At 60.4% G+C, this 24,187-nt stretch overlaps 1 protein-coding gene across 1 annotated transcript in view; it reads left to right on the plus strand.

Annotated features, from left to right (window-relative positions):
- The first annotated feature begins 1,814 nt into the window (after window positions 1-1,814).
- The window catches only part of KCNQ2 (potassium voltage-gated channel subfamily Q member 2), a 42,870-nt gene continuing 20,497 nt past the window's right edge, over window positions 1,815-24,187 (plus strand). Inside the window, exons 1-7 of the mRNA XM_052650699.1 lie at window positions 1,815-2,110; window positions 17,171-17,261; window positions 18,250-18,376; window positions 18,666-18,841; window positions 19,675-19,800; window positions 21,510-21,620; window positions 22,153-22,248. Coding sequence (XP_052506659.1) covers window positions 1,815-2,110; window positions 17,171-17,261; window positions 18,250-18,376; window positions 18,666-18,841; window positions 19,675-19,800; window positions 21,510-21,620; window positions 22,153-22,248 — 1,023 coding nt within the window. The remainder of the gene's footprint in view (window positions 2,111-17,170; window positions 17,262-18,249; window positions 18,377-18,665; window positions 18,842-19,674; window positions 19,801-21,509; window positions 21,621-22,152; window positions 22,249-24,187) is intronic.

Below are 24,187 nucleotides of genomic sequence, written 5' to 3' on the forward strand. Positions count from 1 at the left end.
CTCTCCCATCCAACCTCAGGAGGAACTGTGCCTAGCTCAGGTGGAACCTCAGGGTCTGGGAGGCCTCCCCTCAACAGGATGGGCTGGGTCAGCCCTCATGGAGCATGCAGATTTGAGTCACAGGCGCTTCGTCCGGTTTCTGAGCACTGAGCATGGGTGTCCCCCAGGTGAGAAGACCCAGTGCATGCATGATGCAATGGTCCCTTCCTCCCTTTTGTAATCCAGGTCCTCCTCCTCTTCCCTCATCCTGGGCTCAGTGGGGGTGAACCCACCTAATGCTGGCAGTCAGAGCCAGTGACCAGGCACAGAGGCAGGGAGGTAGGGGTCAGGAATGTGGCCCCTGGCATGCACTTGTGTGCACGGATGTGTGCGTGGCATGTGCTGCAGTCCCCCCTTCCACATTCTAGATGACTTAGCACTGTGCCTGCACTGTCCATTTTGTTTTCTGCCCAAGTGAAAAAATCCCCAAAATCAAGCCACTGGTTTTGGAACCCAAAGGGCAAACAACACGGGTGACTTGGCCCCAGGGGTCCTGCTGTTTTAGGAGCCCCAAGTTACTGTTGAAGACGCACCAGCTATTAAACAGGCTGTTCACTTGGTGGATCCCACACTGCCCAGTGAATGTAGGAGAAGTCTGAACGTGGTCAGGAGGCCCACGTGCAGCCATCAACATCCCAGGTGTGCAGAGTGGGCTCCCAGGGGGCTGGTGAGAAGCTGGCAGCACTGAGCGTGCAGGGGACCCTCGGGGGCTGAGGAGTGAGCCCGTTGGTCTTCCAGCAACACTGCCCCACTCCCTGGGACATCCAAGGCTAGGGGAAGCCAACTCTGCTAACTCCTCCCAAGGGACACCCTGCTGTCTGTGTCCCAAGCCTGCCCTCCTTTGTCCTGGATTGTGGCGTCAATGTCCCCAGTGGCCTGAGGCCTAGGTCTTGCCCTGGGGCTGACTCTCCAACTGCTGATCCTGCCGCAGGCCCCTCTGGAATCTACAGAACAAAGCCCAGGCCCCTTGGGGGGCTTCCAGGCCCCCCGGGGTGTCTCAGGCCTCACTTTCCTGACCGTCAACGCCCCTTTTCCTGCCCTGAGGTCTCTGCAAACCCAGCCTTTCCCATGCTGTGTGCCTTCCTGGATCTGCTCTCCAAGGCCCAGTTCAGGCCACCTCTAAGGCAGTCCTAGATGCCTCCCAGCTCACCCAAGGGCCTGGAGTCTACAGCTTCCGTTGGAATGCCTGGTTCATCTAGAGGCCAGGAGCACAAGGTCCTTGGGGACTGGGCTTTATAACAGAGAGCCTGGCAAGAGCTCCTGTCTCCGCAGCTCCGAGGTGTCCAGTCCAGGTCAGCTGGTTAAAATTCAGCTGGGGCCAGGGAGAGCTGGGGGCTCTGGTCAGGCGGTGTGATTGCCTGGTTCCGCCCTCCCAGAGGGGACCAGGGGTCCAGATTCCCTCGTCAGGGCACACGTGGCCGCAGGAGCGGGAAGGGCTGGTCTCAGCGGCCCAGGCCGGTCCTCCCTCGTCTCTTTGCCCCCTCCTCCCCTCCCCTCCCTTCCCGGCGGTGCAGGAGTTAACGGGGGGCGGGGCGAGGCGGCGGGCGGAGCCGGCGCGGCCTCGGGCCAGGCGCCCAGGCGCGCGCGGAGCTAGGTGGCCGCAACGTCCCCGCGCGCGGCCCGGGCCCGGCAGGAGCGCGGAACCGCCGCCACCGCCGCCGCCACCGCCACCTCGGCCATGCGGCTCCCGGGCCGGGGACCTGGGCTCGGGCCCGCGCCGCCCCCCGCGCGCCGCCCTCGCTGAACCCGCGCCCGCCCGGGCGCCGCCCGGCACCATGGTGCAGAAGTCGCGTAACGGCGGCGTGTACCCTGGCCCGAGCGGGGAGAAGAAGCTCAAGGTGGGCTTCGTGGGGCTGGACCCAGGCGCGCCCGACTCCACCCGGGACGGCGCGTTGCTCATCGCCGGCTCCGAGGCCCCCAAGCGCGGCAGCATCCTGAGCAAGCCGCGTGCGGGTGGCGCGGGCGCTGGGAAGCCCCCCAAGCGCAACGCCTTCTACCGCAAGCTGCAAAATTTCCTCTACAACGTGCTGGAGCGGCCGCGCGGCTGGGCGTTCATCTACCACGCCTACGTGTGAGTGCCCACCCGGGCGGGGGCGCGGGTCGCGGGGCAACGGGCCAATCGGCCGCTGGTGGCCCGCGGGCGCGCAGCTGCAGGGGACAAGGGCCTCCGTCTGTGTCCGGGCGCCCGCGTCGGTCACACCGTGTGCCTGGGGTCCCTTGGTTCAAGCGGGGGACGCAGGTCGGAGAGCGATTTTGGAGACATACGGTTGAAAGGAGTTCTAAGATCCGGCGTTCAGGTCCGGGCGGGGGCGTCTGTCCCCCTCCCCCGCCCGCCCGCCCGCCCGCGGCCTGGTTGGGTTGCATCAGCCCCTCCCCCGCAGGATGGGGAGCCTTGCTTCCCCTCCTCAGCCCCAGAGGCCCCTCCCCACGGTCGCTGTACGGAACAAAGGGCCGGTCTGGGAGGAAAAGCAGCGCTGCCCGTCCTGCCACTGGATCTCGACTCCTGAGGGGCCCCCTCTAGATGGGTTTGCCCAAAGAAAGGGAAATGGGGGAGGGGCTGGCTTACCGTTCCCCATCCCCCCAAGCCGCTTGCTCTTGGTCCAGGCTGAGCGCCTGGATCGCGGAAATGGGGAGGGGTCCAAATCTTACTCTCCTCCCCAGCCCTAGGCCCAGGGCAGCTAGCTGGCTGTCCTGTCCTGTGGACCTGCACCCATCCCTGAGCTGTCCTGCACCTCCACTCTCCCTCCGCGCAGCGCGGCCCTGACCCCTCTCAGCAGCAGGAGGGGCAGGTGTATGCCTGAGGCCCCTGTGCACATTCTGGTCTTTGGACCCCCTCATTGGCAGAGCGGACCCCCAGAAGAAGGGGTGCCACCATCCTGGGGCCACCCGCCCTGGCTGTGGAGGGGCTGCCGGTGTCCCCAGGCCCACTGTTTAGGGAGCTCCTGGCTCCTGAGGCAGGGCTGGTGGCCAGGGGCCAGCGTGTGCACATGGGTGTTTGCCTGTGTGTGGCGTTTGTGCCTGTGTGTGTGTGTGTGTGTACCCATGCCGGTGGCGTGCACGGCTTCTGAGCCTGCAGGCTCTCTCTCCCATCCCAGCCAGCCTGGGGCCGGGACTCGGCCATTTTGTGAGAAGAGGCATTTTGGGATGGGAGTGAGGGGTGGATTCTGGGAAACCATCTCCGACCAACTGAGGGCCCACCTAGAACAGGTGCAGTGTGCTGTGCCTGTGAGTGTGTGCTCTGTATGGACCCTCCGTGGGAGGGAGAGAAGACCCTGGGAGGGAAGTGCCCAGCTGCTGAGGAGTGGGTGTCCTGGGGGTCACCACGGCCCTGGAGACCTCCTGGGCACTGTCCCCAGAGGCTTCCCTGGCACCGCATCAGCCCTGCCAACCCTGGGGAGGTGGCTCCACCCTGGTAATCCCCTTGGGCGGATGTGCCCAGGTGTGCTCCTCACCCTTGGAAGAGCCCCGTCTTCTCTCCTGCTGGGCTGGGGCTCAAGGGGTCCTGGGGGCCGGCTCTGGCCGGCAGGTCCTGGCCTGAGGTGACCTCTAATCCATGGACACAGCCCACGGTGCCCTCACTTCTGTTTGACCTACAGTGGGGCTACTGGAGGGTTTTCTGTGCTTTGACACTAAGGTCCCAGCTGGCAGGGCTTCCCAGGGCCCCTCTATTGGCCCCTCCATGCCCAGCCTGAAGCAGTCAGCCGTCTGTGCTTCCTGCTTCCAAAGCTGTAGGGATAGTGTGTGGGGCTGGGGTCCAGGCAGCCACTCCCAGGGTGGGGTCTCTGTTGCCTCCTTCTCAAGTGTCCCTAAGTCAGGACAAGTGGGCCTGCAGCGCATGGGGGCTCCGAGGCAGTAAAGGGGCCCAGCTGCCCCTGCCCCAAGGCACTGTGGAGGTGAACTGTGTGGGGCCTCCCCTCACCTGGTCCCAGGATACTCCCTGAACAGCGACATCTCTGTCCTCTCTTGTTCATCAGCCATCACCCAGTCCCTGAGCATGGAATCCACCACTGTCCCTAGGCCCCGCCCATCCTTGGGACCCAGGCCATCAGTCTCAGGAGAACTTTTCTGCCCTCATTCCGGTCCCTGAGGGTGTGGCCTCCCCTGTGCACACTGCCAGCCTCCCCCCACGCCCCCAGCAGGGACCGACACTCCTCAGTTTGGTTTGTTGATTCATTAATCAAGCCAGTTCAAGCCCCTCCTGTGCTGGGCCTGGGGGAGCCATGGGGGCAGGGAGCATTGTGGTGGGGTGGACAGCGTTGCCTTCCTAGGCCACCTTCCTCTGCCTTTTGCCACCAAAGCCTGGGTTCTGGAAGGCAGGGGTGTGCCGGACCCTCTGAGCATCAGAGGAGGGGAAGGAGGCGGCTGCCTTGTGGCCCCCCCGGCTTGGTGGGCATCAGGCCAGGTCCCATCCCCCTCTCTCCCACCCTTTGCAGAAGGGGCTGTCTCTTTGAACGTGCCTCTAGGCCCGGAGCTATGGCCATCACTGCCTCTGCCTGGGAGCGGCCCCAGAAACACTTCTGAAGGCAGGAGGCTTCCCTGAGTACGGAGGGATCTCAGACCAGGTGGAGGGCGGGCCGCCTCTCCCAGCACCGAGGTCCCTTCCTCTGCTTGGGCTGGAGGGAGACCGGTCCCTGGGCCGGCTGACCCCTCCCCACATGACTCCTTCCCCTGGGCGGGCAGGCTGGTGTTGTGGGGAACCTGCTTGAGGCCTGAGTTAGGAGGAGAGGGGAACCACACATCTTGTGGGCCTGCAGTCTGCCGGTCTCAGGTTTTTCTTATTTTGTGGCCCCATTTTCACTGGTGGGGAGACTGAGGCAAGGGGTAGAATTCCAGAGTTGCCCCACTCACGCCAGAAGAGGTCTCTGCCCAGAGCTGGGGTGCAGATTGGCTAACTTCCAACGTCCGAAAGCCACTAGGAGTTGCCAATGAAATGGTGTTTAAAATAGGCAGATGGAGAATGCTGGCGATGCAGGACAGGGACTGACCCCTGGAGACCAGGGCTTATCTGACTAGCTCACTGCTGTGAGTTGCCTTCTTTTGGGCTGGTACACCGAGCCCCCTCTATCCTCAGATGGCGTCAGCTAGACCTCCGGTGGCCTGCGACAGTTTGGGCCTGTGGCTGGGGGCAGTGGGATGAGGGTCTGGGACCTTGGGGCCATATACTCGTCTCCTGCATGGCCTTGGATAAACCAGTTGGCTCTATGTCTGGTCACGTGCAGGCTGCCTGCTGCCCCTTCTCATCCGTATGTCCTCAGTAGGCAAGGCTGGACCCCACGGGCCGGTCACTCTTCTCCTCGCCCTGACTGCCTTTGGGGATGAGTGTGGGCCCAGGGCAAGTGACCAGGGCTTTGCTTTGAGAGGAGGCTGGAGTCTGAATGGCCATGTCCTCAGCTCCTTCCAGCTCCCAGACTACCCCACCGTCCTGGGGAGGAAGTGACTATTGATTGGAGAGTTGGAGAATCTTATGGAAATTTCCCCAAAGGTGAGAAGGTGGGAGGATTGTGGTTTCCAGGGAGACCAGGGCTTGGCAGATTGTCTCTGGCCGCCCGTCTGGAGACCTCAGGCCTCCTTGTAGGATTTCCCTCCCACAACCATGAAATGTTTTTTAATCATGGTGTCTAATTACACTGGGCCGTGATGCCCCACAGACAGTCTGTGTCTTCAAGGTAACAGTTGAAAGCTCTGTTCTTGACAGTTTCACAGATCAGAACAAAGAAAGACCTCTATTTTGTTAGAAATCAGTACAAGTCAAACTTCACAACTTGGCTTTGTGGAGATTCTTGCGGCAGGAGGGGACCCTTGAATGGGTACCGCACCTGAAAACGCCTCACCCTGGAGTGTCTGTAGAAGGACCGGGTCATTTCTGAGAGCATAGACTGAGTTCAGTGGTGGAGGGAGTGTCTAAGGGGGTGTCTTCCCCCGTTTGTTTGAGTCAGTCAATGAATGTTCAGATTCTGTTAATCCCAGCGCTCCGGCTAAGCAGAGGCCACTTCTGCTCCTGGGTGTTGCTCACACTACCTTCTGAGTACCCCCCTAGTGAGCCCACCAGGCTGCCCCTACCCTTGGGAGCAGGGTTCTGAACCTACTGGAGAAGGAACAGTGTCCAGGGGACCAGGGGTACTCTGGGCCTTTCATGGGAGGTGCTGAGGGCCGGGGAGGTGGAGGAAACCATGGGGAGGGCTGAGCCTCCATACCAAGGCGTGTGAGGAGGACAGGGAGGGGGGCAGGGGGCGGGTCACTGGAAGCTTCTGCCCTTCCAGGGGTGAAGCGTGTAAGGGACATTGGTCTGTGTCCAATACCTCGTTACTACAATCCGTGCTGCTGGGTTAGCTGGTAGGTGGGTCACTGAAAACATTCTTGAGTATAAATGCAGGCTCTTTCCTGGGTGGGCACATGCATTAGTACCAGATGTCACCTCGTCGTCCCCACACCCCTCTTAGGCGCAGCTTGAGGTTATAACCAGTGATGGTTCAGAGGACATGTGTGGGTGAAGGTGGGTGGGCAGTGGGGATGGGGGCTCCAGGCGAGCCTGGTAGGGATTCTGCCCCTACAGCTGCTCCTGGAGCAGGGCCCTGCGTGTCTGTGTCTGTGACATGGGGACACGGTTCTGGGCTTGTCTCCTGTGAATCACTCAACACAGCGCCTGGCGTGTGTGATGGTCACGGGGTCCTGGCTGCATCATGAGTTGCTCTGCAGGAGGAATTCCGGGCAGATGGAGGTGGGCACGTCTGGGACAGCACTCTGGGCCGTCCGCCCTCAGCCGCCCTTAGCCCAGTCCAGCATGTTCTCGGTCCCGTTGGCCAGGAGCTGGTCTGGACAGGGGTTCAGGGCTGCTGTGAACATGGCTGCACGATTAGACCCAGGGCCCAGGCTGATGCTGCGTGTCTGTCCAGGCGAACTGGCCATTCCCTAGAGGAGCTCGCTTGTTCTGCCGCTGCCCAGGTGCTGGGGGAGGTCTTCCTTTCATCACTAAGTGGTCCTAGCACCTGGTACCTCCAAGCGAGGAAGCCACATGGTTTTGGTCTGAAAAGCACCACGGTGGACAGGTTGTAGCCACGGACCTCAGACCATAAAGGGGACTTCAGGTTTCCCTGTGGGCTATGTGGCGATGAGCTGCTGTATGGTAACTTAGAGCCCACCTTCAGCTGGCACTGCCCCAGGTGCCCAGCTGTGCTTTTTGACAGCTCTGTAGCCCCGGGAAACAGGCCTCACCTGTGCCCTCCCGGCTGCAGCCCACCCGGCCAGCAAGGCTGCGCCAGTTTGGTGAGAGCTGAGGTAGGAAGAAGAGGGGCCTGCAGTCCCACATTGTCCCCTGGGGACTCCGCCTTCCACGTTGGGGAGGGTTTGACAAAGCTGCCCCCCTCCCTCCACTTTTGTGGGGTGCCATTGCCCAGTGAATGTTCTCACTTCCCTGAGAGCTGGTGGGGTGATGGTGAGCCCCGAGACCTCTCTTGATGACGTGGGTGTGTGCGGGAGGGGTCTGGGGCAGAGAGATGACTATTTCTAAAGGCTGTCTGATCCTCGTGTGAGTCAGGGCAGCCTTGGGGAGAGTTGGAGGCAGGTGGTCCGGGGGCTGTTTTGCACATAAATGGTCTGGAGTTAGAGGCTGAAGTCTGTTGTTTGAAGTTGGGTGGCACCAAGCTTTCCATTTATCCAGGAGGAAGCCGGGTTGGGGACACATGGGTCTCCAGCCCCTGGATGGGTCGGCTGTGGGACCCTTGATCCTCCTGAGGGGTTGCTGCAGAGCCACAGCCCACATCCCCCAATTTGCTCTGAGTTTGGGTGGCTTCCTCCGCAGCCCAGTCAGAGCCTGTGGGGGTGGCAGGCCCCAGAGTTCCCGGTTGTGAAGGCCTGGGTGTGGGAAGTGTGTGTTCTATCATGGAAAGGGGTTCCCCTGGGAACAGGCAGGATGGTGCCCGTTGGAGGGAGAACAGGGCTTTTTCAGGTGTCATGACACTGGGGTGCAAGCCCAGGTGAGCCTGTCTCATGAACAGATCCAGGGCCATGTACTGGTGAGTGGGACCACCAGCACTCAGCCAGGCAGGTGATGGGCAGGGCCCTCGGCTTCTCTAGCAGGTCCAAGGACATGCTGAGACCCCTGGTCTGAGGAAAGTCTGCCTGTGAGGGGACTCTCACTTCTCCTTGGCCACCAGCTGCCCAGAGTCTTGGTCCCACTGCCCAGCACCTGGGATTGGCCAAAGGAAGGGGACACCAGACAGGCAGGCCTTTCCCAGCAGCTCCTTGTAGAGGCCATGGTGGCTTCACTCAGTTGAAATGGGAGGTTGGGTGTGTTCCAGCTTCCATCCCTGAGTCTGACCTTCACCCTCAGGATGTACTCAGATCTGAGTGTTCTTAGGCTCTGCCTGCTGTCTTGAATACAATTAGTTCTTTAATTTTTTTGGATTACCTGGAATAATTTTGTAACTGTGCAGAACATGTTTGCTCCAGAAAGTCCTATGAGGAGTTGTTGGAAACTGTCCTTAGCGACCCCTTGGCCATCCGCGGTGGTGGCAGATCTCAGCTCCCAGGCTGTTCGTGGCAGTCTGCTGCGTGCGGCCCCTACCCAGGCCCCTTCCTCCTCTAGGTCCTGTCTGGCCCCCTTCCCTCCTTGGAGCCTCAGTCTTGGCCCAGCTAGAGAGCTTAGAACTCTTGAGTTTGCTTTTCCATTTAACGCTTGGAAAAATACTTGAAGGGTTTGTCTGAGGAAAAAGGCCAGTTTCTCCTGGGATCCCAGGCTTTGGGGGAGGAAGTGGGGCCATGGGGGGTGTGGAAGTTGGGGGAGCCTGGGCAAGCACCTGGAGATCTGTTTCTGTTCCTGCAAGCAGGGCCCTGAAGGACTGGCAGTCCTGCTGGGCCATATCCACGGGGGAGACGGAGCCTTGATGTAGGATGTACTGGCAGTACTGGGATGGCCTTCCAGCCAGTCTGATGCAGGGTTTCCGACTTTCACTGGAGGAACAAGAAGTGGGAGCGTTTAGAGCTCAGCCTCTGGTTGTGGCGGGGGTGGGGGGGGGTAGGGTCGGGATGGGAGGCTGGGTCCTGTGTGACTGGAGGGCCGGACAGGGCGCTGGCCATGGTCCTGATCAGGAACCCTTCGCCGTTTCTCCCTGTGAACTCCGTGCAGGACCGTGGAGAGTGAGGGCTTTGTCCACGAGTGGTTGTCGCGGGGAAGGGGCTCCTGAGGCAGACGCATGGCCACCCTTTGTCTGGACCACTTGCTTCTGTCTCCAGATTCAGCTGTTTGTGCTTAGAGGGCTCTTTCCTCCTTGGTTAACGTTCTCCAAATGGTTCTCTCCAATCTGCAGTTTAATTAGCTGAGAGCTGAATTAATATCTTCTGGATGGAAACCCAGTGTTTCAGGCCATGCAGTGGGCAGACAGCACCGCGTGGTCTGAGAGAGGGGGCTGGTGGCCTCTTAGAGAAACACTTGGTTATGGTGCATTATCCTTTCTGATTCTGAATACTGCACACGTCTGCTGTAGGAGACGGAGAAGATGCAGAAAACCCGAGGAGGCGCGTTTGTCATTCCTGATCTGTTTCCGAGCATCTGTGTTTCTCAAAGGAGATCAGATTCAGACTCTGTCACCCTCCTCCACGCTGACCGTGCGCAGTGGGGATTTACCCGTGGAGTCAGACAAGCCTCAGTTGGGCAAATGTTGGACTTTGTCTCTGTCATCAAGGCTCCCCATCTCTCCGGAGCGGGGGAAAAGGTGGCCCTGTCCCCGATCCCTTACCCTGCGCCCTTGGTGGCTCTGGGTGCTGGCCTGGGGAGGGGCCCTGGGGTCAGGACCAGGACTGGCCCAGGAGGGGGCTTGTTAAAGTGAGGTCCTGCCCGAGGGTGAGCCCTCTGTTGCTGGAGGCATGAAGTGAAGGCTGAGAGGACACTGGGGGTGTCTGTAAAGGACCAGTGAGCTGGGAGCTGTAGGAGTGTGGTGGGGGGACCAGCCTGAGAGCTGCTTGGAGGGTCTCCAGGAAGAGTCTGGGGGAGCAAGCCTGGCCATCTCGTCAACCTGGGGGCAGTGGGCGGGGGTGACTCTGTGAGAGATCCTGAGTCAGGAGAACACCTGGTGGGGTGCCCTGAGCCCCGAGTGGCTCCTGTGCTCGCAAAGGGGATGTTGGACACCAGGGGTGTAGTCCAAACTGACCCCCTCATTGGGGGAGCCCCTCTCCCCCAAAAGCTGGTGTCTGCCCTGTGTTCTGAGCCCAGTAACCTGTCCACTGCAGTGTGCCCTTGGGGGACCCCTCCCCATCCCACTCCTGCCCAGGCTTCCACGTGGTGGGGCTGTGGGACCTGTAAGGGCCAGAGTCAGCCATGCTGACTGCCTGATCAGGGCAGTTCCCCAAAGGTGCCTGTGCTGGGGGAGTGTGTGTCAGGCCTGGGGGCACACCTCCAGATGGGGCCCGCAGAGTGAGCCGGGCCTAGGGGAGTCCGGGCCTTACGAGGACAGAACTCAGTGAAGACTATGGAAGAAAACACACCTGGAGGGGACCCTCTCCCACGACTGGGGAAATCAACCAGCTAGTGGCTGCCTGCTCCCTGCGAGTGGGTGCTGAGGCTTCTCTAGGGGAGGCTGGGGCCCTTCTTGCCCCCAGAGGCCTCAGAGCAGTGTCTTTCCTCTAAGGATGGGTCAGGTTCCCTGCTGGCAGGGGTGCGGGAAGCAATGTGTGGGAAGGGGTGGGCTGTCTGAGACTTTCTCAGAGGGAAGCTGAGGCCCAGGTGAGAAGGCTGGCTCGGGCACAAGCACGTGGATGGGGCTTCACCTGCTTCTTCAGAGCCTGACAACCTGCCCGTCTTTCTTCTGTAATCGAGGTGAAACTCACAGAATGTACAATTAGTCACTCCAAAGTGGCCAATTGGGGGTGTTTTTTGGGTTCACAGTGAGGGGCAGCCACCAGCTGTCTCTGGTCTTGGGACATGTTTGTCCCCATCTAAGACACCCGAGCCCATCCAGTCTGTCTCCCCACCTCCAGCCCCTGGGGCCGTAGCTCCTGTTCTGGACATTTCTTGGGAGCGGATCATATACTGTGTGACTTTTGCATCTGGCTTCCTTCACTGAGTGTCATGTATTAAGGTTCATCCAGGTTGTGACCTGGGTCAGTGCTTTGCGCCCCTTAAAGGTCAAGCATGTTCCACTGCAGAGGGGCCAGCCGCCCACTGTGCATCTGCTGATGACCTGTGGGGCGTCCCCCTCAGTTTGTAATGTCTGGAGCTGCTGTGAACACTTGAGTTCATGGCTCTGTGTGAACACACACAAACATTTCCTGTGTTTTTAATGAATGCGTTTGCCGCCTGTGAACTCATGTGTGGCCAGGCTCCGTGGGGTGTGCCGTACTCTCCTGGTCCCATGACCCCCACTCTCTGCCTTCAGAAGCCTCTGGGTCCATTGGGCCTCTGTCCGTGGCCCCTTCTTGCCTCCTTGCTCCCAAACTGGCGGGTCTGCACTGTCGAGCCTTGCCTGATGGAGGCTGTGGGCTAGAGCTGACCTTGCTCTTTGTCAGGATGTGGGCCCACCCCGTGTGTGGGTTCTGGCTGCACACTGATGGAACGGATGAGCAGAGCAGGTGAGGAGAGCCAGCACCAGGATGATCGGGGGCGCCAGGAGAGAAACTGGAGGGAGGTGGGAGCCTCTTACAGAAGGTGACGCTGAGCACGGCACCTGGGCATGAGGAGGGGGTAGCCCTGCACTGGGCATGCAGCAGAGAGTGCCAGGCAGTGGAGGAAAGCGTGCAAAGGCCCTGGAGCAGGGGAGCTGGCAGGAGGAGATGGGCACTCCTCCAGGTGTCTTGGTGGGGTGTCGGGTGCTGGGAATGGGGAACAGAGAGGTGGGTTGCAGTCAGGACACATTGGAGGAAGAGTCTGGTGGAGCAGGCCTGACATGAGGTCTTGGCAGGGAGGACCCCTGATGGGGGCTGTGAGCCTGGTGGGCACTGTTGTGTCTAAGGAGGCAGGGGATGATGAGGGGACCCATCCATGTGTGCAGGCTGGTGGCGGGTGAACTCTGATGGGGGATGGAGGGGAAATTCCAAGGCTGTCCAGTGGTTAGGATTGAAAGCTTCCACTGCAGGGGGCACGGGTTCAACCCCTACGCAGGGAACTAAGATCCTGCATGCTGTGTGGCTAAAATAAACACACAAACATAAAATACCCCAAAACCTGTTTGACGTGGGATGGAGGAGGGCACTCAGGTGGGCCTTTGTCTAGTGCTGGGTCTGGATGCGGACAGGTGACTAGTGGAGAGTAGTCCCGTGTGGAGCGGCCATTTTGGGGACGAGATGGGTGGGCTGGGGAAGTGGCCTCCATGGGTGCTGAGCCAGTGGGTTTCCTGCCAGGGCCCCAGGGGTCTTCCTGTCTGGCTTGGCCCCAGGGGACAGCCCTTCCTGTAGCTCCTGGAGCCCCTGGGGCTTCACCACAGATGTCTACTCTTTTGGGGGTACTGGGGGGGTCCCTTGGAATCTGGCGCTTCTGACTGGTATGTGGTCAGGGGACAATGCTTGGGAAGGGTAGGACCAGACGTTCACCAGATTCACCCTGTGGCTGAGGCTTTGGAGGACAAGGGCCATCCGAGGTACTGGCCAGTGGAGCATGAGGGGTCCCCCGAGCATGCCTTCCTGCGTGTTGGGAGAGAGAGGGCTGGATGTGGGGGTTGCTGTGGATGTGGAGAGACCTCTGGTCCAGCAGGGAGCAGGGGAAGGCGTTGGGGGCCAGGACAAGGGAGGCCAAGGTCATTTGTAGAGGCCTTGAAGGCTGAGTCTGAAGCCAGACCTTCCCAGGGTGAGATTCCTGGGTCGGGGCCTGTCAGCTGATTGAGCTCATGCTGTTTGCGAGGCTCCCAGTGCCCACCTCCTTCACCCCCATGGCCTTAGGCTCAGGTGGTGCTTCCAAGTGCCTTCTGTTCTCCTGGGCTGCAGTGGGCTGGGCGCTGCCCCATTGGTGGCCCGGGCTCCACGGAAGAGGTCTGCGTGGAACCTCCAGCTCCCTCCAACCCTGGCAGGATGACGAGTGGTTCCCTGCATCTGCTTTGCACCTTGAACAGCTGTCAGGAATCCAGGCTTCCTGTCGCTCCCAGAGATTGGACATGGCAGTGGATCCTGGAGGCAGAGCAGTTTATTAGGCAGTGAAATTAGATTCCAGGCTGCGGCGCCGGCTGCAGTCCTGAAGGACGAGGCAGCGGGAGGTTCCCCAGGGACCTCACACTGGTGGCTCCCCCTCCCCCGGCCTCTCCTGGCTCCTGGGTCACCCAGCCCCCAGGGAGGCACAGTCTTAACAGAATGGACGATTCTGGGGACCCCACCAGTGGAAGGGGAGCTCAGGCTTGGCCCCCACGGCTGCGGTGAGCAGCTTCACAGCCTTTGTGCTCCCTCTGTGCTCTCATCTGTAAAATGGACTCACACCTTCCTCATCTGTCAGTTGTTGAGTGCCTGGAGCATAGCAGACATGCTGTGGATTCCAGCCTGGGGGTGGGGCTCAATGTCAGTGACCCCTTCCCACTCTCCTCTCCCAGCTCTGGGGCCTGGGGGCGAGCAAATGAGCAATAGCAACACGACTATTTTTCCTCCCAACCCTGCTGCTTCCTCCCAACCCTGCCATCTGCTTATGAGAGGGTTATCTCATTAGGGGCTTCCCAGGGGGCGCTTGTGGTAAAGAACCTGCCTGCCAGTGCAGGAGACATAAGAGACGCAGGTTCGATCCCTGGGCCAGGAAGACCCCCTGGAGGAGGGCATGGCAACCCACTCCGGTATTCTTGCCTGGAGAATCCCATGGACAGAGGAGCCTGGCGAGCTGTAGTCCATGGGGTCACACAGGGTCAGACATGATTGAGCACGTACGCCTATCTCATTAAATATGTAGAAAGAGGTGAGTAATCCCAGCTACCTTTTGACTCAGTCTTTGGAGACGGGGGAGTCTGGGTTTCGGGGACAACCTTGGGGGGGGCCAACCTTGGGTCTCTTCTGCTGCTTCGGATCCTGCAGGGCTGGGGCCAGCCCCACCCCCAAGCCCCGCCGTGGCTGCCGGTAGACTGGGTGCTCTGGGTGGTGCAGGCCCGGCCGTGCACCTGGGCTGTGGTGGTTTTGGCTGATGCTCACTCTCCAGGTGGTGAGCGAGGTCCGCTGTGCCTGCCTGCCCCGCCCCCTTGCCTGACCCCCATCACAGCCTCTGGAGTCTGGGGCTGGGGACCAACTGCTCAAGATGCTTGTCTCCATGGCAACTCCTGCCAGGGAAGCATCCTGACATTGAATTCATTATCATAATTAGCCACCACGTACTGCCTTTGTGGACACCTCCTGCCACCGCTCCTTTCTTTCCCTCCAGCCTGGATAGTTCCTGGGCTGGAGGGCATGAGGACTCTCCTCCTCCAGGGCTTGGGGCCTTGGTCAGGTGGCAAGGAGAGGTGCAGGATGGTGCTGGGCATTAAGCTGAACCTTGCAGCAGACGGGCTGGTCTCCCAGTGTGCGGGGGGTGGGGTGGACCCGCTCACCAGTCTGTCTGGGAGGAAGCAGACTCTGGGGCCTGGGGGTCAATGCCCAGGACACAGCTGGCCTCCCAGGGCCCCGGTGTTGTTGGCGGTGTCTGCCCCACGCCTCTGCAACTCCTCTCCTGAGGAGCAGTGGGGCAGAGGGAGTTCTGAGACACAGCTGTCAGCTCTGAGGAGTCTGCTGGAGGCGAGAACCCAGGTCATGAAGGCCTCGCTCAGATTCCCCAGCATCTCCAGGATGCCCCGGTGCCCAGGGCCCCAGCATAACTGCAGTGGGCACCTTGCGATGGTCACAGGGCTAGGGGTAGTCACCCGTGTTGTCCTTTGGGAGGGTGGCACCTGCATCTGAGCTAGCCCCCGACCCCCACCAGCTCCAGTGGGGGGCCAGGCCCCATTGAAGTGCCCCTTGTCACCAAGGATGCAGTGTCTGAAACCAGGAGGCCAGAGGCAAAGCCCCCTCCTGGGCTTTTGGGGCTTCTGCCTCCCTGTCTCTAGATGGGCATGGGTGATGGAAGTCTCAGGTGCCAGGCTGCAGCTGGGTGCTGGGTGGGGATGACCACCAGTCACTGAGGTGCCCGCAGACAGGAGAGGCCTGGAGTAAGTGCTCCCATCAGCCAGCTGCCTGCGAGTGGCCGAGGACTGCGGGGGCATCATTGCACTTTGGAGGTGTCCCTCTAGATCTGTGGGGACCCCACCTGGACCTGGCAGCACTGTGTAAGGGGTGCTTGCTCCCTGGGGGCGTCTGCTGCCCTCCTCTGCTTCCTCCTTGTTGCCTAGTGGGCGTGCCAGCCTTTTTCCAAGCGTCCGTCCCGCTGCCTCCCCTGCACCCCCTGGCGGTGCCATCTGTGGCCATCTGTCCCAAAACATCAGAAACAAAACTGGGAGTGTGGCCGGCACTTTCTGGGGGAGGGGAGAAGAACTCTGTGAGGTTCCCACCTTGGGCTGCAGGTTTGTCTCCTGAGCTGCTGGTGGGGCTCCTGACAGCCTGGCCTCTGTCTGCTAGGAAGAGGGGGACATTCTGGAATGTTCTGAGGTGCTGGCAGAGCCACCTCTAGGAAGCCAGAGTGCTGGCCTTTTCTTTGTTCTCTAGAGGAGTGTTCTTTTGCAGCACAAGGAGCTGGCGTTCGTGGGTGCGGCCCTGGGCCCTGCCTCCCCGACAGACAAGGATGACGTCAGGCACCCTGGGGACCCTGATCTCTAGTCTGGTCAGACTCGCCCTCTGCCGGGTCCCAGACTCACTGTCCACCCCTTACCCCCTCCAGGGCCACCCCACTTACTCTTCCCTCTGTCAGGAACACCTTCCCTTCTCTGTTGGCCCCACCAGCTCTTCACCCTGCAGTGTGACGGACACCTCCCCAGGGAAGCCCACTGGGTTGTGTGTCCCCCAGCTCCCAAGTCCCAGTACTGAGCTGAACTGGGTTCCAGTGCCCCTTCTGAGGTGGGCGACCCACCTCAATCTCTCCTACCACCCCGGCCTTGCTCGGCATCCTGACCCACTGCCCTGGGATCTCATCCAACCCTGGCAGACCCTCTCTGGGCATGTGGGCGCCTTCTCACCAGCAGAGTTGAGGGCAGAGATTTGTGGATATAAGGCACATGAGACATCTGGACATTTTTGTCCCTGGGCTCAGCTAATTGAATAAATTGGCTAATGAGCAAAGGAAATTAATTGCGGTTTTGAAATGTGACCGTTTCCCCGCACGCTTTTGTCTGTGCCAGCGGCCTTCAGATAGAGCTGGGGGTGATGATGGAGCCAGGGACACGGATGGGGCCAGGGACGATGATGGAGCTGTCTTCAGGGGGCCATGGTCTGAGGAGGGGCTGGGTCAGCCCTGTGAGGGAGGTGGCCTATGTCTCTCTGGGCCTTGTTGCCAGACCTCTTCCGGGCACGTGGGCAGGACCACCAGAGGTGACCCTGGATCTGGCTGAGGCTCAGTAGGCCTTGGCGCTGAGCACCCCCCGGTGATTCTGGCCAGACTGGGCAGGCCGGGCCCACGTCACTGTCACCGTGGCCAGGCTGAGTTTGGACCACGTGGTGTTGGCTCTGAGGGTCTCATTCCCCACCCCACCTCTGCCACCAAGGAAGCCAGTGGTCTCGATGCCCAGGGAAGGTGGAGCTGGGTGCCTGCGGTTTCCCAGGTGGTGATAAAGTGGGAGAGCACCTCAGGAGCCCTAGACCCCCGTCAGCAGCCCTCAGGGGCTCTGCTCCCTGGGATCCCAGCCCCACCCTGTCCCCTTTGGCTGGACGCCTGCTGCCCAGCAGTTCCTGGTTCTGGAAACTGACCAGTTCTCTGTGCCCCCTCCCAACACTGCCTGCAGGTGTGTTCTGGTGGTCAAGGATGCTGGATGGCATGGGTGAAGCCGCTGTGAACTAGGGGACAGGCAGTGTTTGCCTGTGAGCCTAGCAAGGACAGTTGTGGGCAGGGATGGGGGACCGTGCCTAGGGTGCCTTGCTTGGGGGTGGGCTGTGGCACTTGCCCAGTGACCCAGGAGACAGTGCCCCTTGTCTGCCCCGAGAGCTTTGGGAGCAGACAAGGGACACGTGGTGGGTGTCCTGGAGAGCAGATGAGGCTGGTCATTGCCATGGAGCCCTGGGGGGCGGGTGTCCCCTGCTCTGGGCGCCTGGCCTGGCTGACCGCCTTCTGCTCGGTCCCCAGGTTCCTGCTGGTCTTCTCCTGCCTTGTGCTGTCCGTGTTCTCCACCATCAAGGAGTACGAGAAGAGCTCTGAGGGCGCACTCTACATCCTGGTGGGTCCTGCAGGATGGCACGGAGGGCCCGATGGCACTTGAGGCCACGGGCGGCAGCCTGTCCTTGATCCCGTTGGTCTGACCTTCCAGGTCCCCCATTGGCAGGGACCCCCACCCTCCTGGCACCCACTGTTCTTCTTGGTAGCCCTTTGGTTCCTCCCAGCCTCCCCTCCTGACGTTGGTGATACTGCAGCTTCCTCAGCTTCCACCGGCCCCTCCCCACACACCCCAGCACCCCGTTCCCGGCCTGTTTCCCACCCTGTGTCATCACAGCGCCTGACAGCCCCGCCCCCACTGGCCCTTTCCCCTTTCCCACCTTCCGTTCTCACTGGAGCCTGCAGGCTCGGGTGGCTCCCTCCACCTCAGGGTGTGGGGTGTTTCCCGGCAGATGTGGGCGTGGAGTGGGGGTTGTGAAGCTCACAGCACTCCTGTGATGGGTAGGGGTGGGCACCATGGCAACTGCAGGGTAATTTCTGTGTTGCTGTTGGTGATGGGAGGCAGGGCTGCAGGGAGGCTGATGCACCTCTGGGGGGGTTCTCCTCCCCCCTGCCCTGTGTCCTGGAGCTGCCCCAGGCCTGAGAGCACCTCCCCACTTGGCAGTTACCTGAGACCCTCCATCAGCTCTGCCCTCTGTGCCCTGCACGCATGCCAGCTACACAGGATGCCAGCTACACAGGATGGGGGCCCCACACCAGCTACACAGGATGGGGGCCCCACACTGGCTACACAGGACGGGGACCCCACACGCATGAGAGCTACACAGGATGGGACCCCGCACTCATACTGGCTACACAGAACGGGGCCCCACACCAGCTACACAGGACGGGACCCCGCATTTATGGTGGCTACGCAGGACGGGGACCCCACACCCACACCGGCTACACAGGTCCATGCACACATGCCACCTACACAGGATGGGGGCGCCACACCAGCTACACAAGACAGCCCTCCACCCACTATAGTGGCTCAGCTGCAGTGTTGCCCGTAGGAAATCGTGACCATCGTGGTGTTCGGTGTGGAGTACTTCGTGCGGATCTGGGCTGCGGGTTGCTGTTGTCGGTACCGTGGCTGGAGAGGGCGGCTCAAGTTTGCCCGGAAGCCCTTCTGCGTGATTGGTGAGGCCCAGTGGGGGTAGGTGGGCAGGCACAAATGTAGGACCAGCTCTTTCTGAAAGTTTCTTCCCACCTGCCCTCTTGGCATCAGAGCCCGTGGTTGATGCGGCCTGAGTGCAGGGCAATGAGGTGCTGGGCGGCCGTGCCTAGGGAAGGGTTGGGCTGGGTGGACTGTGGAACCAGGCCATGCTGGCACTTTGTGTGCGTCCATCTGTCCATCCTCCTGGAGCCCTGGTGGGGGCTGCCCTTCTGCAGCAGAGGGCCCACCCCCCAGCTCCGCCATCTCCCGCAGACATCATGGTGCTCATCGCGTCCATCGCCGTGCTGGCTGCCGGTTCCCAGGGCAATGTGTTCGCCACATCGGCGCTCCGGAGCCTGCGCTTCCTGCAGATCCTGCGCATGATCCGAATGGACCGGCGGGGCGGCACCTGGAAGCTGCTGGGCTCCGTGGTCTATGCGCACAGCAAGGTGAGGGCGCCAGGCCAGGGTGGGGAGGGCTGGCCAGGCATGACATAGCCCCTCGTTTCCTCTGGGCGTCTTCCCATGACTTGACCCTTGACCTTGTCTCCCCAGCTTTTCTGCCAGGCCTGGTCCACTTGGGTCCCACCCAGAACCAGCTGGCTCCGTGGTGGGGGGTGTACTGGATTAGTGCCCATCCCCCAGTCACCTGCCCATTAAGCTGAGGCTTGTGGTGGCCACTGGCTGTGGGACCTGCGAGGTGGCTGCAGTCCCAGGTCCTTCCCAATCCCCACCTGTGTTCCCAGGAGCTCCACAAGCCCAGATCCCACCCTGCCAGGCTGTGCGGAAAGGCCGTCCTGCTGGTGGGTGGGCTTATTGGCCCCCAGCCTCCTCCCCACTGTCTTTCCTGTCTGAGGCCCCGAGGCTGGGCCTTGGTTGATAAGACAAAGTGGGAGTCTCCCTCAGCCTCAGGGAAGTTTGGGTAGGGCCCCAGCAGGCCCAACATTCTCCAGCCTGCCTGCCTAACAGCCGTTCAGGACCACTCCCTTCCTGGGTGGATGCGGCTCTGGGCCATCCCTGCCTGCCATCCTCTAGGGGTGAGGATATACACAGGTGTGGGACCACCCAGGGCTGGGGCTGGGGCTGGAAAACCAGCTGCCTCTCCTGTCTGCCCAGGCTTGGGGCTCCCGGGGACTCTGCAGCCGGCTCTTGGGAGGCGTACCTGCCCCGGAAGCCCAGGGGACCCAGAGCTCAGTGAACCTCGAGCCAGATGGGGCCCCATGCTCCTGGGCAGATTGGGCTGGGCGCCAATTTGGTGGCTGTGACGTGGCCATCTCTTTCAGGAGTTGGTCACTGCCTGGTATATCGGCTTCCTCTGCCTCATCCTGGCCTCATTTCTGGTGTACTTGGCGGAGAAGGGGGAGAACGATCACTTTGATACCTATGCGGACGCACTCTGGTGGGGCCTGGTGAGTGTCTGGCCTCTGGGGCCAAGGAGAAGGGCCTTTAGCGAGGATGTGCTTGCCGGGCGTGCCCTGCCTGGGGTCCCTCCTGCCCATGGTCTGAGATCCCCCCACCCCTCCCCACGGTGTGCCCCTGACTGCCCAGGCCTGGGCAGCAGACCCTCAGTTCTCCTGCCTGACCTGGTTGGAGACATCTCTCTGCGGCCACCGGCTGGCTGCTTCTGACCAGAATGCCACATGGAGGTGGCGTCCCAGGTGGGCCATGATGGGGGATGCACTGGTCTATGTGGGGTGGCAAGAAGCCTGGCCCTTGGAGCCTGTGCCCAGTCATGGCCGGTCACTTTCCTTCTCTGCTGACCAACCTGTGTGATCTCTGTGACGGAGGGGAAGGGGCGGTGCTGCCTGTCATGTTGATGGAGGAGAGTTTGAAAAAGGGGAACTAGACCCCCTGACTCAACCTCCCAGGCTGCTCCTGATGAGAGGGACTCCATCCAGAGCTGGTGAACTTCTGGCCCATGCTCACGGCCACCTACCTCCTGGGCCCCTTGAGGGCCCCTCTCCTGTCACGGTGCAATGGCCTCTCCCAAGAAAAGGCTTCCTGGGCTGCCCTCCGGAGGGCCCCGAAGACCTTGACCCCAATTGCTCAAGCCAGGGCCTCTGTCTGGCTCCTCCTTGTCTGTTTCCATGGACGCCCCCAGGTGGGAGCCGGAGTGCCTCTCCATTGTGAGCTCTTCTGGGGGTGCTGGACACTCAGACAGGCAACCCCTTCTGTGTATTTCCCACCTACACCGGGGGTTTCCTCTGTGAACTTCATTTTTATTTTAGTGTTTCACTGTTGGCCGTGTTTCTTGGTGTGTGGGGGTCTTAGTTCCCAGACCAGAGACTGAACCCGGGCCTTCGGCACTTTCATTGCCGAGTCTTGACCAAGAGACCTCCAGGGAAGTCCCTTCTCTGTGAACTAAAGACTTTAAAGGTTCCCTCTGCTCTGTGATGGGATGAGATTGGCTCCACCCCATCATTCTTGGGAACCATTCCACCTGAGATTCCCCTTGTTCTTCTGTGTGGGCTGGTGGTCCTTGGAGGGGCTTCATGGGCACTGGGGGAGTCCCCCCACTGCCTCGCTGTCAAGCCGGTCTCCCAAATGCTGGCCGTGAACACTGGCCTTGAATGCTGGCCCCGAGGGCCGAGCCCCCAGCAATCCCCCCACAGCCCCAAATCTGCCCTTGTTTGGGGAATACATGACCTTCTGAGGGAGAAGTTCGTGAGACCCTGTGTGTGGAGGTGCCCCAATTCCATGCGCCACCTGGCAGCTGAGCCCCTCCCTCTCTGGCCTCAGCTCACAAGGCCCCCCTCCAAAGGCCCCCAGATGACCCCTGAGCGTCCTCAGAGGGTCCCTTGGCCCTATCATCTCTCAGGCTCCGGCTTTGTCGGAGCCTCCTGGCTGCCCGTCCGGCTGGAGGTCGGCCCTCCTGGGTGAACCTGCCCTGCCCAATTCAGGTGTAAAATGAGAGTGGAGGCTGAACACCCTGTCCCCCCACCCCCTGTTGGAGAGTTTCATTTTGCTTCTTGAGCGGGGAAGTGTGGCTGGGGGTGACCCCGGCCTCATGGGCCCCATGTGGGTAGCATGGGGCAGGGGTCTGTCCAGCTGCCCTGAGGCCTCGGAGGGGGCCCTGGCTCCTGCCAGGTCTGGCTGAGGATGGGCTGTCTGTTCACAGATCACCCTGACAACCATTGGCTACGGGGACAAGTACCCCCAGACCTGGAACGGGAGGCTCCTGGCAGCGACCTTCACCCTCATCGGTGTCTCCTTCTTCGCTCTTCCTGCCGTGAGTCCTGCCCTTCCTGCCTTTGCTGGGGACGGAGTCTGGCCTCCTCAGTGACCACTGCTCTCCTTGGGGTCACAAGGGGCAGGGCAGGGTCCCCCTCTTACTGCATCTGTGGGTCCCCAGCGCCTCCTAGCCCTGGGATTGACCAGTTGGGTGCCTGTGGCCAGGAGCAGTGCTGTGGGTGATACGTCTCTGGCAGGTCTCCTGCAGAAGGCATGGGGGCCCTGTTAGCCCTCCACCTGCAGCTGTGCAGGGCATGGGGGAGCTGGTGCTGCTGTCGGGTGGTCTTCTCTGAGACCCTGGGCCTCACACCCCACTCGTTGTAGTGTAGACAGAATGGGAAGGACGGTAACCTTTGTGCCCAGATGTGTTCAGAGTGGGCCCTGCCAGGCTCCTGTGAGGATGAAGCCCCTCAGTCTGTCTCCTGGTGACTAGGGGCTGGGGGTGGGGGCGAGAAGGCGGAGCCAGGAGTGTGCAGGCAAGGTGGGGGGGCTCTGGTCCCCGGGTGCTATCTGACTCTAGTGACTTGCAGGGCATTTTGGGGTCTGGCTTTGCCCTGAAAGTTCAAGAGCAGCACCGTCAGAAGCACTTTGAGAAGAGGCGGAACCCCGCAGCAGGTCTGATCCAGGTGCGTCCAGATAGCCCCCATGTGGGCCCCACATGGACCCATGGGACCCCTGGCCTGGGCCCGCGGTGTTGGAGCGAAGCCCCACTGCATGTGTGTCTCCTGTCGGGGAATTCAAGTCTGTGCTGAGAACTGCTTAGTTGCTTGCAGTGGCCCAGCACCTATGGCACAGGTAGCATCAAGGCCAGCAGTCTATAGGCCCTGGGCCAGGCTGTCACTGGTGCCCCCGAGCTGTCCCCTCACAGCTCTGACACTGCCTTGCACTTGTGGGATCGGGTTCAGTGACCCCCATGCAGGTAGGTGGCAGAGCCATGTCCATGCTGCCCAGCTTGCACCACCCACCCCATCACTGGCGTCACAGTGGCCGTGCAGCATCCAGCAGTGCTTCCTGAGCCATCCTGAAAGTGCGGGCCGGGCACAGGCTGCCCGAGGAGCTGAGGCTCCTGCAGCCCTTCCCAAGTACTGGGGATCCAATGGACCTTTGGCATTGACTGGCCTTTACTACAGGCTGGACACTGGCCTGGTCCCTCACATGGCTTTCTCTTTTAAAGATGTCTTGCCCAGGCTGCAGCCTACTTTTGTGTGTATATGTATACCTGTCTTTCACTGTGAGAACTGCAAATGACTGCTTCTTTTAAATGCAAAAGAGTGTAAAGAAGAACAAAAATGCCCACCCCCCACTGACAACAGTCCCACCCACTATTGACACCAAAGTCAGAGCACTCCCAGTGGTTACAATGTTAGGGAAGGAGCGCGGCCTGAACAGACAGCACTTCCCCGCAACCCCCTCCTCTCTGAGAAGCTCCGAGTTACTGGGGGAGGGCTGGAGATGGGGAGGAATTAGGGAAGGACCCCAAACACTGGGGGCTCCACGAGGCCACACACGCCCAGCACTGAACGCAGACTCAGAAGTGACTGGAGAAGACCGTAAGTGCTTACCTCACCTGACTTCATGCGGTAGGAAGTCAGCCTCTGAGACTTTGGTTTCTTAGATATGACACCAAAAGCACGAGAAATGAAAGAAAAACTTTTGTGCATCCAAGGGTGCTATTTGAACTGTCTCCTTAGAGAGTGAAAAGATAACCCACAGGATGGGAGAAAATATTTGCACATCAGATATCTGATAGCAATCTGGTATCCAGAATACATGAAGGACTCTCAGCTCAATGGCAAACAAACGACCCAACTAAGAAATGGGCAAAGGATTTAAGTAGACATCTCTCCAAAGAAGATATACCAGATGGCCTATAAGGATGTGAAAAGATGTTCAGTGTCGTTCTTCATGGGGGAAATGCAAATCAAAATTCCTTCATGTCCACCAGGATGGGTCACAATTTAAAAAAAGTGTTGATGAGGATGTGACGTCAGAACCCTCATACGTCGCTGTGGGAGTGGGTGTGAAATGGTGTGGCTGCTGTAGAAGACAGTTTAGTGGCTCCTCCAAAGGTTAAACCTGTCACACGACCCAGCAATCCCACTCGTAGGTGAACACCCAACAGAACTGGAAACAGGTGTTTAGCCAAAAACTTTCACGCAGGTGTTCACAATGGCACCATTCACAGGAGCCGAAGGTTGAAACACCGCCTTAGCCAGTGAAAGGGTGAGAAGATGTGGTCCGTCCACAAGCTTGAATCTTGTTGTTGTTTAGTCACTCAGTCGTGTCTGACTCTTTGTAACCCCATGGACTGTAGCCCATCAGGCTCCTCTGTCCATGTGGTTTCCCAGGCAACAATACTGGAGTCGGTTGCCATCTCCTTTTCCAGGGGACCTTCCTAGGGATTGCACCTGCATCTCCTGCATTGCAGCAGATTCTTTACCACTGAGCCCCCTGGGAAGCCCCATGCTTGAATATGTCTGGCCTTAAAAAGAACAAGCCTTGGACCTGGGCTCCACCAGGGACAGGCCTTGGGGATGTGCTAAACAGAGGGAGCCAGACCCAGGA

The sequence above is a fragment of the Budorcas taxicolor genome, chromosome 13 (genome assembly GCF_023091745.1).
Source record: "Budorcas taxicolor isolate Tak-1 chromosome 13, Takin1.1, whole genome shotgun sequence".
Taxonomy (NCBI): domain Eukaryota; kingdom Metazoa; phylum Chordata; class Mammalia; order Artiodactyla; family Bovidae; genus Budorcas; species Budorcas taxicolor.